General features: G+C 32.3%; 1 protein-coding gene across 1 annotated transcript in view; it reads right to left on the bottom strand.

Moving 5' to 3' along the window:
* LOC126746626 (huntingtin-like) overlaps positions 1–16,043 on the bottom strand; it is a 157,491-nt gene that overhangs the window by 105,640 nt on the left and 35,808 nt on the right. The window contains exons 10-16 of the mRNA XM_050454956.1: positions 8,116–8,271; positions 7,902–8,059; positions 7,427–7,694; positions 7,152–7,371; positions 693–872; positions 414–640; positions 41–304 (exon numbers count right to left, since the gene is read on the bottom strand). Of these exons, the coding sequence (XP_050310913.1) occupies positions 41–304; positions 414–640; positions 693–872; positions 7,152–7,371; positions 7,427–7,694; positions 7,902–8,059; positions 8,116–8,271 (1,473 nt within the window). The remainder of the gene's footprint in view (positions 1–40; positions 305–413; positions 641–692; positions 873–7,151; positions 7,372–7,426; positions 7,695–7,901; positions 8,060–8,115; positions 8,272–16,043) is intronic.

Here is a 16,043-nt window from a genome sequence, read left to right as displayed (position 1 = left end):
ATTACCCAGTTCTGGGATTTAACCGTAACATATTATATACCTCTTGGTGTTTTTCGGGCTCCTCAAATATATGTCCCAAATTTACTATCAAATTTGTCCCAAATAAACATTTTAAAAGCTGTTGTACACATTGAAGTGTAACTGTCCTATCCAGCGGAAACGTTGTCTTTAGGTAACTTAGAATTTCTTCGGCTATTCTACTAAATTCGTTAATAGTGCCTACTTCTAATATTACACATAACGTGTGAATAGCTTTCCGAAGCGATTCTAAAAAGGTTTCTGACGAAGATGCCTCAAGCGATATCTAAAAAAATAAATACAATGTATTTAGGTTATAACTTTTGATAATGCTTTTATTTGATCATTATAATTTATTTTTGAGGAAAAAGGCGGAAATGATTATAAAAAAGTACCTTATAATTAACAAAAGCGCTTCTTAAAGTTTCGAAAATTTTCATATAATGTTGTGACGAAGCAAAACAACCAAAATTCGTAATTTTTACTTCCTTTTTCTCAAGTTTCTCTTCTTTATCAGGTAAAACTTTGCCTCCACTTAAGGGTAATTTTTTCTCGTCACTTTTTCGCCTTTTTATTGGCGATAAAGTACCGGTAGTTGGCAAATGTGGCAAAACCGTTTTACCTAAAAATATATTTAAATATAAACCGAAATGGTAAACCTATTTTTATACTACTTTGTGGAGGGGTTGGCATCAAATCGTTAATGACGTGATAAAAAATGTTTAAGAGTCTCATTGCATGTAAAAGATATTTTTCGGAAAGCGATTTCAGAGCTTCATTGGAGGGAAACATTAACCAGGGGACGCTGGACCTATCTGTCACATCAATTGGTTTGACTGAAACCATTGCATAACCTATAAAATAAAATTAAGACATTATTACAGAATATACAGGAAGTTTCATTAGAAAAGGGACATATTTTAAATGCAAATATTAGTTATAGTCAAAATCGCTCTTATCGTGCGGGTGTATCGGATTATCAACGACAAACTTTTGTAGTAACGTTTCATTTCAATTTGCGCAACAACGTTTTTTAAATACAACGCGTAAGATAAACGAAACAGATATATGCAGCGTTAATGTATCAAAAGAAGATAAAATGATAAATGTCAGTGGTTCTAAAACAATTACTTTCATAACAAACATGCCTGTCTCGTTTCGATTGACGGATGACATTATTTGTCACAAGATAATTTAAATTTCAAATTATGGAAAAGAAAAAGCCTTTTTGTGGATTTCTAAATCCTCAAGCCAAAAAAATGGTACTTAATGTTATTAATTACTTCGAGAACGAAAAAGAAAATAAAGGGTTGCCTAAGAATGTACAAGAAGAAGTAGCTAAAGCGCTTGGAATTAAAAAAACCGCTTGGAATTAGTTTAAGAATGGTGCAAAAGGTTGTATATGAAAACAAGAACAATCTTATTCCCAAGAAGGAAAAAAAGTGTAAAAGGAAGAAGCCGATGACTGAAGATTTAAGTGAATGTGTAAAAATGGAAGTAAGGGATAGGATTTATGAACTATATAGGCTAAAAACAAATATAACGCTGCCATTTCTGAGGGATGTTTTAAAGCAACGCGGCACTTTGGAAATTGGACTTTCTGCTTTATCAAAATTAATTAAAAGCATAGGTTTTCGCTATAAAAAAGACTGCAATAGAAGATATTTGTGTGAACTACCAAATATTGTGAGCCAACGAATAGGATTTTTAAGACAATATACACAAAATGAAAAATCAAAGTTAAGGAAAGTGGTATTCTTAGATGAAACTTGGATATTTTCAAACGGGAGTGGAATAAAATCTTGGCAAGATGAATCTGTGAAAAGCGTGAAAAGAAAAAAAGGATGTGGTCAGGGAAAACGATTTATTATTTTACATGCCGGGTCTTCCACGGGATTCGTTCCAGGTGCAAGTTTAATATTTTCTTCTAAGGTATGGATTATCATGACAATATGAATTGCGAAATGTTTGAAAAATGGTTAAAGGAACAGTTAATACCGAACTTGCAAGAACCTTCCTTAATAGTATTAGACAATGCGTCGTATCATTCAAGAATTTTGAATAAACAACCAAATGGAAGTTGGAGAAAAAGCGAAATTTATGAATGGTTGGTAAAAGAAAATCAGAATCCCTTGCCATATATGCTAAAATCCAAACTTCTTTCAATTGCAAAATCGCTGAAAAGACCAAAAATATATGCTGTTGACGAAATAGTACGTGAATATGGCCATGAAGTTTTAACATTGCCACCATACCATTGTGAGTTTAATGCCATTGAGCTTATATGGGCAGGGTCAAAATCTTATTATGAGAAGCATGTGGGTGCTGGGCTTAGATCTGACCAGGTTGCAGCTGTTTGGAATAAGGCATTGAATCACATCACAAAGAAGTATTGGCAGAAATCAGTGGTTCACACAGAAAACATTATTAGAACCTGGTGGAAGAGAGAAAAAGTACTCGATATCCAAGTTGAACCATTGATCATTGCTCCATTTGAAGAAGATTCGGAAAATGACGAAGAGTTTTCCGACTCTGTTAGTGATAATGATAGTTATAATTAGTTTTTTCTTGTTTTCATATACAACCTTTTGCACCATTCTTAAACTAATTCCAAGCGCTTTAGCTACTTCTTCTTGTACATCTAAGCAATCCCTTATTTTCTTTTTCGTTATTAAAATAATTAGTTTTCTTTTTGCATTTCGTTTATTATTTAGGTATGATTAAAAAGTACAAATTTTTTTTTTAAACAAAGCTAAGTAAATAAATTGGTGAATGCCCTGGGAGATAGGAATGCCCGCCGCATTCACCAGTTTTTTTTTAGTTATTTTTTATCTTTTTTTGACTTTTAACTGATATAAAAGAAAAGATAACACAACTTTTTTAATTTTCTGTGCATCAACGTATAGATTGGGTCGACGAACAAATAATAAATTATAAAATTAAAATGTCATTTTAAAAGTGAGATTGTAACATGAACTTGCCTTTACACAAAGAAAGTAGTTTTCTGGTCTATGACCGCACTGCATCACACACAATACAAATCAATTGTTTGTCATTATACCAAAATGTATAGTTTCCCAATAATTATTACAAAAAAAACACAATCACACATAAACAAAGAAGAAGACAAGATCAAATAATCGTTAAAAATTAGACGCTGTGCCCTGAAATCGACAAATTAGTATGTTATGCACATACATAGGGTCATGCTAAATCATATACAATTTCTCAAAAATTTAGGTAACAACCATTTTTAAATGAAATATGTACAATTTTAAGGAAAGGCTAGGGAGGCATTTTTGCTCTTATAAAAAAATATAAAATGCTTAGATTTAGATATTATTGCGTAAAGAAAAATTGTTATTGAGAATTCCGTATACTTCGGACAATTTTTCAAAAAAGAAAAGTAAATATTATATCTGGCAACTTAGCAGAATATCGGGGATTCTAGGCATATACTGATGAGGCGTATACCCAACGGGCTTTATACCTATGGGCTTTTTCACGTCATGAAAGGAAATAACCAACGTATGCTTTACATGTCGAATCTCGGATACGTAGTATTCCGTAGACATTTTTACGGCGTTAAAGGCATCACGTCAGTTATTAATGATGATCTAAGGTGTATACGCGGCTTTAATATGTCACATGATGGCGTTCAATGTATTATATGTTATTTTATTATTTCCTTTTTTTTTCCTTTTTTTTCATTATTTTTTCGGTTGTGTGTTGTTCTACCAATGGATGAAATTATAATTTGAATTAGCTAACCATTTTTATTTTGTTGTTTATTGAGGAGTTTTGCTATGGAAATCCTTATCAGGTGTGATTACACACTTAACCTTTTAAGTTGCCTAAGAGAAAAAATTGTATTTTTTGGTGGGCGGAATGTTTGGAATTGGCAAATTTAAAGGGTATTTGAATGCACCGCCAATTTTGTTAGAAGTATTGATTATTTTAATTGACCAATAACAATCCATATCCGCGTGCATGCGTCAATGATGGCTTGGACAGGTGCACGCTTCCTCCCGCGAGAGACGGGCTTTTTGATCGGTACCATCGTACGATACGCATCGAAACATAGAATAGCGTGTGTGTTGAGAAAACTGGCCGGCCAACCATCTAATCTACAGTTCTACAGTATACCAATTCATCGAGTGTCAGGTAAGTCGTTATTGACGCCGTAAATTTGTAATTGTTTTCTTTTTCTTATTTTCCTTTGCGTGTGAAGTTCACGCTGGTCCTTCAATACCTATTTTTTCTCCTTTCCAAAAGGAGCCCCCCAAACAATCTTCCGAATTACTTTTGTTTTGTACACACACAGATTCTAATCTAGGTGTACATCTATTTATACTTTTGTGAGTTTTGTAAAATTATTGTAAATTATTGTAAATAAATTTGATTTGATTTGATTTAAAAATTTGAAAAATAAATTTGATTTGATTTATACAAAAAAAACTCATTTTACGGGAAAAATACATCTTGTTGAAAATATGGTGTATTCAACGATGACTTCGGACTAACTACACGATTTGTACATTGCGAATGCAAAAAATGCAGCAAAGGCTTGGCTGAAAGAAAAAATTTAAGAACATTATCGACAACTCAACAATATTAATGCCAAGCTCAAATATTTGTTTTTTTTTCTATATCTTATTAAAGTGGATTTTTTTCTCTGATTTGGATCATTGATTAAGAGACGAGATTCAAGATATTGGTTCAATTATTTTTTCTACTTTACGCAACGAATTACGCACTCTCAAATTAAAACAAAGAGATAGACGTACACATATTCAGGATGACAATTTATCAAATTTTAATTATCATATTTTCCACGACAAACTTTTAAATTTCACCAATTTTTTTTTCTAAATCGGTTGACTACTTACTCAACAGGAATTTAAAATTGAATTTTTCAACTCCAATGGATAACAAAGTTTAAGAAACTATAGAGCCGAAAGCATATTACAGTCTACAGACATCGCTAATAAAATTATCGTGAAGGCTAAAATTATAACATGTTTAAATTGAAATTTCAACCTGGAGCATAATAATTAAACATGGATAGTACGGTTACCAGGATCAATGGCAAACATTTTTTGCTACACTGTCAAGGGAAGAATGGGCTGTATGTGTTATAGGTGAACAAGTTAATTAACCCCTTAGTGTACCAGGGCCACATTTCAGTGGTTAATGATCTATGGCATAGGAGATTGGGACATGTTTGCAACGAATCATTATTGCAGCTTGGATTATCAAAATGTGACAAGAATTGTAGTAGCTGTATAGAAGGAAAAATATCCAGGGCTCCATTTAATAAAAATAAAATGACCACAGGTGAAATAGGTGATCTTATTCACAATGATGTATGCGGACCAATCAATCCAGACACATATAATAGTGGTACTTTCAAATAATACTAGATGATTTTTCATATGTCTTAGTAGTTAAAATATTAAATAAAAAGAATGAGGTGAATACGAATCTTATTCCATATGTGAGAGATCTTGAAAGGCAGCATCAGGTCAAGGTCAAGGCATTTAGATTAGACAATGGGGCAGAATTTGTGTCTCATGTTTTTAAGGATTTTTGTAGGAGAATTGTATTTTGGAGCATACCATGTCATGTATACGAATATACATGTCACAAGAAAATGGCAAAGCAGAGGATTTTGTTAGATAAAGTTAGAACAAAGATTATCGACTCTGGAATTCCAAAATTACTATGGGATGAAGCACTTAAGTCTTCTGTGTATAAGCTAAATAGAACCCCGACAAGAGCCTTTCCTAATATTTGGCATGGGAGAAATGATTTAAGCAAGCTTAAAGTGTTTACTTTTAGAGCTTGGTTTACTATATTACCCAAATCCAAAAATCTCATCCATTATTCTCTAAGAGACCAACATACAAATTTGACGAAAAACAAAGAAAAAGGTGTGACAAAGTCACGGTCTCACAACATGTAATTAAACGGGCTACACGTGTTTCGCTCTAGTTAGAGCATCATTAGGCCATTTATATCATTTTATATCATTTAAAATAAAATCTAGGTTTTATTTATGTACTGTGAAGTGTGTGGATGGCTTCTAAAGGCCTGATGATGCTCTAACTAGAGCGAAACACATGTAGCCCGTTTAATTGCATGTTGTGAGACCGTGACTTTGTGTTTTTCTTTGTTTTTCGTCAATTTTATATTACCCAAAGATAATAAGTTGGATGCTAAGGCCAAGAAAGCTGTCATGGTAGGCTACTGCGGTGGTGGATACCTGTTGTGGTTACTAAGAGAGCAGAAAATTGTGAAACCCAGAGATGTACGATTTGATGAAACCTATATGGAGTACAAAATGGGCCGCGACAAGAAGAATATAAACTGTCAGAAGAAAAAGATCAATTAGCATACTTACCTAATGAGTCGGAGGATGAAGATAAAATGGAAAAGATTAAAGAGGAAGACATACAGATACCCATTAAGACAGAAGATGACTAGCAAGAATTGAGTGGTAGAGCTTCAAGAGGTATATATATCGGTTTGTAGCGTTTATTAACAGATGCCGCTGGATGTATCAGTTTAATATTTTATCTATCTTTGTGCTAGAATCATGTGACCAGTTCCGGTGTCATGGCCGCTGTTTTAGGTTGATATTTATTTTGTATCTTTGCCAACGTGTTTTATTCCCAAATTAAGTTAAGTTATTAAATCCTTTGCAAAATGCTTCCGAGTTTCTTTTGCCCCAATAACTTTGATAAAAAGAAAGTTTTTGTTAACTAGATTTATATGGTCATATTTCATTTGAATTAAAAGATAACCTTTAATAAACTAGATTAATGCATTTTATTTTTTAAAGCATTTCAAGGCCAGCGGTTATGTTTCATCTGCAATTATAAACAATATTTATTAAGGTGGTTGATAGAGCACCGGATTTAAGGTGTAAGTCAGCCATGGCAGATACAATTTTAGTAAAATACAGTCCACTAATTAGACAAAAAATTACATTTATTTCCGGAAAATATCGGGTTTAAAAAAGTCATCCAACACTATATTTAACTATGTTTTTAAACAGAATTAGGTGAAATAGTACGTAAATTTATATGTATATTAATAGTAAATCTAAGCGAATATCCATTATTACTTACCCGAATATAGATTTAACGTTAAATTTGAGAGATTAGCCAAAAATAAAATGTCATAAACATGGACGGAGCTGTTCAATAGACTAATACACAGGCCTAACAAATCTTTGCTGCTACCAAATTGAATTGTATCTTCCTTATGTTCTGCGATACCCCAAGCTAATTTATATACAGTACATGGGTATTTTGTAGATAATTCTGAGAGGGCCTCAATACAACCAAACTAAAAATATTTATCTTTTATTCTAGCTTCGAAAATTAATTGATTACAAACTTACAATAAAAAACTTAGAGTTGCTTTCTAATAAACTGTAGTACAGGTTCGTAATAATTTTGGACAACATATAGTCAATTTTTTTACACCCTGGTACCGATATTTGAGAATAGGGAAAAGGCATATTTTCTACAAAATGAGTCCAACAAAGATCTTTTTCATTTTTGTCATCATAGATACCAGAAATGTATTTTTTGGACAATAAAATTCCTTTTGTAGTTTGATGGCTTTCTTTTGAATGGAATGTTTCGCAGTGTAAATGTGGTATTATACTGAAAAAAAGTAAAAATAAGGTGTTTATATTAAAAATAACAACTTTATTCTACTTCAATATTTCAATTCTAATTCAATCAAACCTCATTTTGAAATCAGAGTTTTATCATTTTTTATATTGACTAAATGTATTTTTTTCAGAAAAAAAAATTGAAATAAATATTATATTTCGTTTCTGATAACTATTTGTTTTAAATACTACATACGCTAAAATTGCACTACTGGAAGCACTTCTAATTCTTTGGTCGGTATCTTTTAAAAACTCCAACAAAACATTATAGGTAATTTGCTGTTGAAATACGCTACCCCATAAGTGATTTATGGTAATATATGGCAGTTCACATACGAGTTCACACAAGGCAACCTAAAACATTTACAAATTATTATAGTAAATTTAAAGCAAATCTTAACAATATTTACCTTGACCAGCCAATAAGGATTATTAGCAACAATGGGTAGAATTTTTAAAATCGGCTCAATCTTAGTGCACATTGAAGATTCACATAAAATTCCTAAAACTGGTTTAAGGGCTAGAATCGTTTTTCTAAGGCAATTTGAATTTTCATCTTCCAGACCCTGAAACGATATACATCGAATGGATATAAAAGAATGCCTAGTTCAAAAGAATTATTTTATTGTCCTATGTCTTTAAACTTGCAACCATCAATAGTTTTTTTAATTCACTATAATGATGGTTTATGATTAGAGCAAATCATATAATAATACCATTAAAGAAAATCACATTAGGCGCTAAACCATTGACTTTTCAAAAAACCACATACACATTATCAAAAAATACTCTAACCATTAAAAAATATCTTTGTTTATTGTTTACTGGCAGTAAATTGCCCTTTTAATGGTAATGCCCGATATTTCCCCAAAGCCGGAGTCATATCGGACGCACTTTAAAAAAATAAATAAATATAATCGTGACAATTTTTAAAATATAGTTTAAAATATAGTTTAATACTAAATATAGACAGATAATTAAAAATATCGTCCGATATAACCCCGGTTGATGGTATGTGAAGAATGGCACACTCAATGACACACTATATGCATAAATTCATTGTTCGAGTCTTCTAAAAATCCAGAGACAACTTGTTAGCTATAAACTAAGACTCGTTTCAAAAGCAAGTGTCTGACACTATCCCATATTCATATCCCTCATAGATAAATAGATCGTGGTAAAAAAAATATCATCAGCGAAGAGGATTCATTCTACATAATGTTCACTAAGTCTAAGACATTTGTAAGTAGAAGTCCATTCTTGAAGTGGAGTGGCTATAATATAGCGCTTTTGGAAGGGCGGGAAGACTTTTCTCCACAAATGATAATGCCAATCTTTTTCAAGAGTTTTGCATTTCGATGAGTTCACTCGTCATCATCAGACTCTGAAATTTATTTTTTCTTTTCAGAGAGATACATTAAAATAACAAACAGTAAGTTAAAATTAAAAGGTACAACAAAAATTAACGAAATTACAATTAAAAGTCAAAGTTTTAAAAAGCTTTAAAAAAAGCTTACCTAACACTACATAGATGAGGTGTTTACATGAAAAACAATCATTATTGTGATAAAATCAACAAACAGTAATTGGCGCGACATCTAATAAACGCAGTTAAAACTAAGGTTTGAACATGAAAGGTAAAACTAAAAAGATAAAGGCAAATAAGCTCGAATTATTACTGAACGTCGACAGAGTACTATAGTAGTGCGGGGTGAAAAGGTTATTTAAGAAAAGGGTAAAATTGAGAAGAAAGGGGGAGAGGCACACTTCCTACTCCTTGCCGTTAGTTCAACGTGCATTTCAGAATTAGACTTTGTGAAAGTTTCTATCCCACTTCCGCGTTATCCTTCATCCCATCACCACGTGCTTGTTCGTCCTTCCTATCCTTTAAATCCCTTTCCCAACCCCTTGCCGGTGGTAGCCGGATGCATCGTGGGGAAAGCGACATCGAGCATTGACAAATTTCGATTGTGATCGATAATTTAATATAGGAAAAAAGGGTCGATTCGGGGAACAGGGTACATACCCGACGGTTTTCCCGAATCTCCAAATCGTGCTGGCAAATTGCCTCGTAGCAGAGCCATCAATTGAACAAAACAAGAACAACACGAACAAAGGTGGAGGAGGAGGTATGAAATGATAAGTATTTCTTAAAAAGGATAATATTTATTTGTCGGAAGGTTGTGTGTAGTTAGGGAGTTAAAAAAATAGATTCTTTTTAACAACCGGTAAAAATAGTGAAAACATCGTCCACGTACGTAAACCAACATGTGATAAAAGTTGCTTTCTGATATTTTCTTTTCAATAAAAGACATGAAAACTTCTGCCAGAAAAGGTGACAAATTAGAACATTTTTTTATGCAATCTTATAAACTAATTCTCCTGAACCCCGTCACTCCTCTACTTTATTGCCTTCCTAAGATTCATAAAAAGAACTGTCCTATAAGGCCCGTAGTTTCTTATAGAAATTCCCCTGCATCAAAACATTCTTTCTGGTTAACATCGATTTTAACCCAATTAATCTGAAGCGGTACTCTCTAACTCGATAAACATAAAAATAGAGAAGAAAAAATATAGAAAGAAAATATCTTTCTATGCGCGATTAGCACTCGCTAACCTTTCATGTCACTCGGCATCGTTCGGCTATAGACATTCTTATGCTACCCAATCTACAAACTTTAGCCTATTTTCATAACTAGTGGGATTTTTCACAGCCCACAATATCAATTACTGAAATATCATTCGACATTATCGATCTTTTAAGTAATAAGTATGCTTTGTTATTGTTTCTGTTTTCATCCTATATCCATAAGGGAAGCCGATAAGGGAAAAGTTTTCTTATAGATTTTTGAAGTAATTTTAGGAATCAATAAGACGGCGAATTTTATGATGGATCCTCCTAAATTTATCTTATCTCTTTCCTAGTGTGTATTTAAATTAGCTTAATATATTTTCTTTTTTTTATTTAAATATATTTACTATTTAATTTATATTTTAATATTTGTCTTAAAATATAGATTTAAGACAATAATATTATTAATTTTGCCTTAGAAATGGAAGAGAAAGAACAAACGATTGAATTAAGGATAAAAGGATTATATATATATAGTATTTTCAAAATGTGTGAAGAGTAATAAAACCCATTTTATTCCCTTCTGTGGAATCGCTGGGAATTTCCCAATTTCGGGGCGTAAATAAGCGTGGAGAAACTATATGACCTTATAAACTTAACGATCGTTTTAAACCTGAAAAAAGTAGTTAACAAATTATAGTTCACTCAAAGATATACCGTTCATCTTTTGACCGCAATGAAACCCTAATTATCCGTTGTAACCAAGTAATTTAAGTAAGTTATTTTTTTGTGGTTTAAATGTTTTATGGTTTAAAATTTTCTAATAAAATACTATTCTTAATTTTTTTATCATTATTACATTATTATATCACTTTCAAGCCGACCCTATTCCCTTTATCACTTCTTAAAAATGTTGGTCCTTGCACAATGGGGCTTAATGGTCTAATATGAGAATATGAGAATTCGTTGATTTTCAAATCTCCTACAAAAACATCCCCACAACAAAGATAAATACATCTTTTTTTCAATGTACTAAAATGAGACGAAAGTAATAGCAAGACCATACATCCTCTTTCTATAATTTTCTATTCCGAAGGTTGCCGACGGCAACCCGAACTCTACCCGATCGAAGCCAGTTGAGATTGAGAGTAGGGTTTAGACTTTTTTTCTATAATAGAAAGAAATTTTCTTTCTATCGAGTTAGAGAGTTTGCTCGCTGCTTTTCCAATCCTTTTTCGATTAAAAACTCCTTTCATCTGGCACAGAACTTGTCTAATATTATTATACCTCCAAACTCCTTCCTTGTATCCTTTGACGTTTCGAATCTATTCCCAAGTATATCTCCCGATGAATGCTTACGAGATTATTGTTCTTAAATTTTTATCTATCTATCCTTTACCCATATTATCCTAGAAATTTATTCCCTTATAGATATCGTTTAAAAACAAAACTTCTTCCAAATTAATGAAAAGTTCTATTCTCAGAAGACAGGTTTGGCCATGGGTTCTAATTTGTCACCTTTTCTGGCAGAAGTTTACATGTCTTTTATTGAAAAGAAAATATCAGAAAGCAACTTATACAGTGACCGCCTAAAGTTCCGCATAAATTCGATAAAAATTAGACACGTGATTTTTTGAGAAAACGCTCGAACCCGTCGATTTTTATTTTAAGTTGCGCATTATTTCACATAAATTTTTGTATACAGGGTGGAACAAAAAAAAAAGATATGACGTCATCGGTCGTTTTTTTAAATGGAATGCTATATTTATATTGCCCTTATAAAATATAGGCGAAATTCCAAGCAAGTTTCGTATAACATACCTTATCTCAAAACTCAACTGTTTCAGAAATATTTACTTTTAACCAACAAGAAAGCAAGTAAGTACGTCTATTTACAAATTAAGATAAAATGGAGGATAGAATGTTATAAACTGTGAAAAATCTTATTAATGTATCAAGTGTTCAAACTGATCCCCATTTACTTCTTCCTTATTGGTTTATTTTGTATATTGGTTATATTGGTTATTTAATTTGGCTTCTCAATATAAACTTTACTTTTCAGGAACCCCCATAGAAAATAGTCGCAGGGATTTAGGTCTGGTGACCTGGCCGGCCACTCTATTGGCCCTCTTCGTCCTATCCATCTTCCTGGGAACACTATCCAAGTAATTACGGACATCTCGAAAGAAATGTGGCGATGTGCCGTCTTGCTGAAACCACAAATTATCTGTCGGAACAGCAGGGTCTTGTTCGTCTGGGTATAGGGCAGCCAAAGCAGGGATAAGATCTTCTTAAAGAAAATTCAAATAGCGTTGTCCTGTTAAGTTTTCTTCGAAAAAGTATGGCCCTATTACTTTATTTTCCAGCCAAACATTAATAGATTTACGGTACTGTGTATGAGCCTCAGTTGGATTTTACACTGACCAGTACCGACAATTTTGCCGATTTACGACACCGTTTAAACAAAAAGTTGCTTCATCCGAAAACAAAACTCGTAACACAAACTGACGGTTATTATAGCAAATGTTCATCATTTGCTCGCAAAATTGGTTCCTTCGATCAGGATCGTCCTCATTTAATTCGTGTATTAGTCTAATTTTATAAGGGTGGTATTCATTTGCTTTTAAGATGCGTCTTACTGACGTTCCGGCTATATTATTATCAACTGAAATTTGTGAAGTTGCATTGTTTGGATTTTCTTCGACGGAGAGCAGAACGTTTAATTTTGTTTCTTCAGAAATTTTTGGATGATCTGATCTTGGCAAATCCCTAACATGACCTGAATTTATGAATTTGTGCTCTATTCTACTAACTGTTGACTGAGAAATAGGATGGTTTGGGTATTTGGCATTAAACAGTTCACTTATTTCTTTTTGCGTGCGCACTCGATCCCCGTACCCTAGCATCATCAAAATTTCAATTCGTTGGGTTTCCGTTAAATTAGCCATAATTTATTCTGATAAAAACTATTAATTTTCAAATAAAGTAAAGATACTTACTCAAATAGAATAATTATTATTAGACTAGTAGTAATACTTACTCAAATAAAGTAAAGATAATAAAGCCTCCGTTTATAGAAGTATTACTTATTTCGATAAATTATCCAGCCAAGTTGCCAAAAGATTTATGAGACACTCAGACAGCCAATTATGTGTGCGCTATCATACTTCTAATAATTTATTTAAGCACCTACTTAACACCAATGATAACATTCCTGCAACCCACTGATCAGGGGTCTACAGACTCAAATGTTCTCATCCTGACTGTAATGTGTACTACATCAAGCAAAGCGGAAGGAGAATTGAAACTAGAGTAAAAGAACATACCAAACTAATAGAAAATAACGTAAATAAGTTTATTAATAATACTTCTTCACCTTTCACCAACCATATCATCGAGGCCAGACATAGGTTTGTACCAGGGCAGACACAGAGGTTATTCATGTTTGTCAAAAAGGCTTAAGGTTGGACCTTTTAGACATCCTCGAAATTAATAAAGCCATAAAATCACCAGATTCTGGTTGTGTCAATGAACAGACTAAGTTTGATAGCAATCTATTTTTTAACTCCCTAACTACACACAACGTTCCGACTTCCAATAAATAAATAATATCCTTTTTAAGAAATACTGATCATTCATACCTCCCCCTCCACCTTTCTTTTCAATTTTAGCCTTTTCTTTAATAACCTCTTCTCCCCGCGCTACTATAGTACTCTGTCGACGTTCAATAATAATTCCAGCTTATTCGTCTTTCATATTTAAACCTTAGTTTTAACTGGGTTAACTAGAAGTCGCGCCATTTACTGTTTGTTGATTTTATTACAATAATGATTGTTTTTCATGTAAACACCTCATCTATGTAGTGTTAGGTAAGGTTTTTTAAAACTTTGACTTTTATTTGTAATTTCAATAATTTTTGTTGTACCTTTTAATTTTAACTTACTGTTTATTTTAACGTGTTTCTCTGAAAAGAAAAAATAAATTTTAGTCTGATGATGATGAGTGAACTCATCGAAATGCATAACTCTTGACAAAAGATTGGCATTTTCATTTGTAGAAAAAAGTCCCCCCGCCCTTCCCAACCTGCTAAGATGAGTAAAATCTAAAAAACTTTTGAGTTTTTTCAAAAAGTCGGTGCGGTCCTTTTGAATGCTCTTCTAATGATTTCCGTAAAAAAATGCTAAAAGGTATTTTTTTCGTCAAAAAAATTTGAAAAATTTAATGTAATAAATAAATTCATTTCTAGTTCGAACTGGTTCTTAGATGTTTTCTTGAAGCGCACCCCCAAAAATAAAAATAAGTAAAAGTCCAAACCAATGTAATTGTCGATCGTATGAAACTTTGTGTATTAAAGCCTGAAACATCCTGTATAAAATAACGCATAATCAAGTTTATATAGAATTCTGATATCTAGGTGATAAATTATTGAAAGTAGTACATATATCAAGAACAAAAGAGTAGTATTTGCAGCACACAAAAAAATAAAAAAAACATATACAGGGTGACTGATGGTACCTTAGACGTTTACGGAGAACGGAAAATGGAATTTTGTTGAAAATTTGGCATCATGGATTTTAGCAGCATTGCCGCTTATACCAAAAAGTAGTAGCAACTTTGTTATTTTAAACGGAATACCCTGTATATTATTTTATTTTCTGATATGCTATCGCTTTATGATTGTTTTTGTATAAAGTGTTTCTATGGCTATTTTTGATGGTTTTCGAGAAATTAATTATTTTCTTTATTTTTTTTACCAAAACATAGCTTCAAAAACCAAATTTTTATTACTACGACACTGGAACGCGCAGAAAATTGAAATTATAAACGTAACTAACGGAAGTATTGTATACATTAGTTTTCACTATAAAAATTTGTTCTACGTTGTACAGGGTTGCTCAAAATTAGTGATTTTACCGCTAGATACAAAAATTGTGAAAAATTCATTTTTTTAAATGGAATACCTTATACCGGTCCGTCGCCGCAGCACCCGGTATTATTAAGGGGGTCAATTATTGGCTTCCCTGTACATTTTACAGAAAAAATGTAAGATAACTTTTGAAGAGACTAAACTGGCAAACCCTTGTGCAAAGATTCAAAAAATGTTAATAAGCGAATCTTGAATTATTGAATTAAATGTAATTGCAAAATCACCAAATTTTCGGTTCAGGTAAAACCAGACACCAGCCACCAGCAAACAATTTGTTATAAGGCTTTGTCAAATCTGACGTAAAGCCGAATACAAGAAATGTTTTTTTTTTTCATTTTATCAATCTCAGAACCATTCAAAGTAACCAATATCTGAAATATTTTCAATGTATTTTCCCATCAAGCCTATCTGGTCCATTTCAACCATTAAACCTATTGTTAGTAAATTCGAGTCCAAAGACATTGCAGTAAATAAGTGTAAATCTTTAACTCAGAAGATCGAAAATAGATCCGAAAAAAGAGGGAACAGAACTCTTAATATTTTACTAAGTGTGGAAAAATAAAATAAAATAAAATACAATAACTTTTTTAAAAATAATAGAGAATTACATAAAAACATCAATTATTCAAATGTTCAAACAACCCCCCATTAACAGCTAAACAAAGTTGATATTGGGAAATTTTATTACACTCTAACGAAATAGCGTTTTGTAACTGGTTTAGATTCTCAAATTTTAATTTAAAACTAGACTTTTATAAATTAAAATTTTTAAATTACCCCACAAAAAGATGTCATTCGGTGAAAGATCAAGTGACCTGGCTGGCCAAAGTATCCGGTAC

This window comes from Anthonomus grandis, chromosome 17 (assembly GCF_022605725.1).
Source record: "Anthonomus grandis grandis chromosome 17, icAntGran1.3, whole genome shotgun sequence".
In the NCBI taxonomy this organism is placed as follows: Eukaryota; Metazoa; Arthropoda; class Insecta; order Coleoptera; family Curculionidae; genus Anthonomus; species Anthonomus grandis.
Note: the sequence above shows the minus strand (reverse complement) of the source record. Positions and strands in the feature narration are given on the sequence as shown.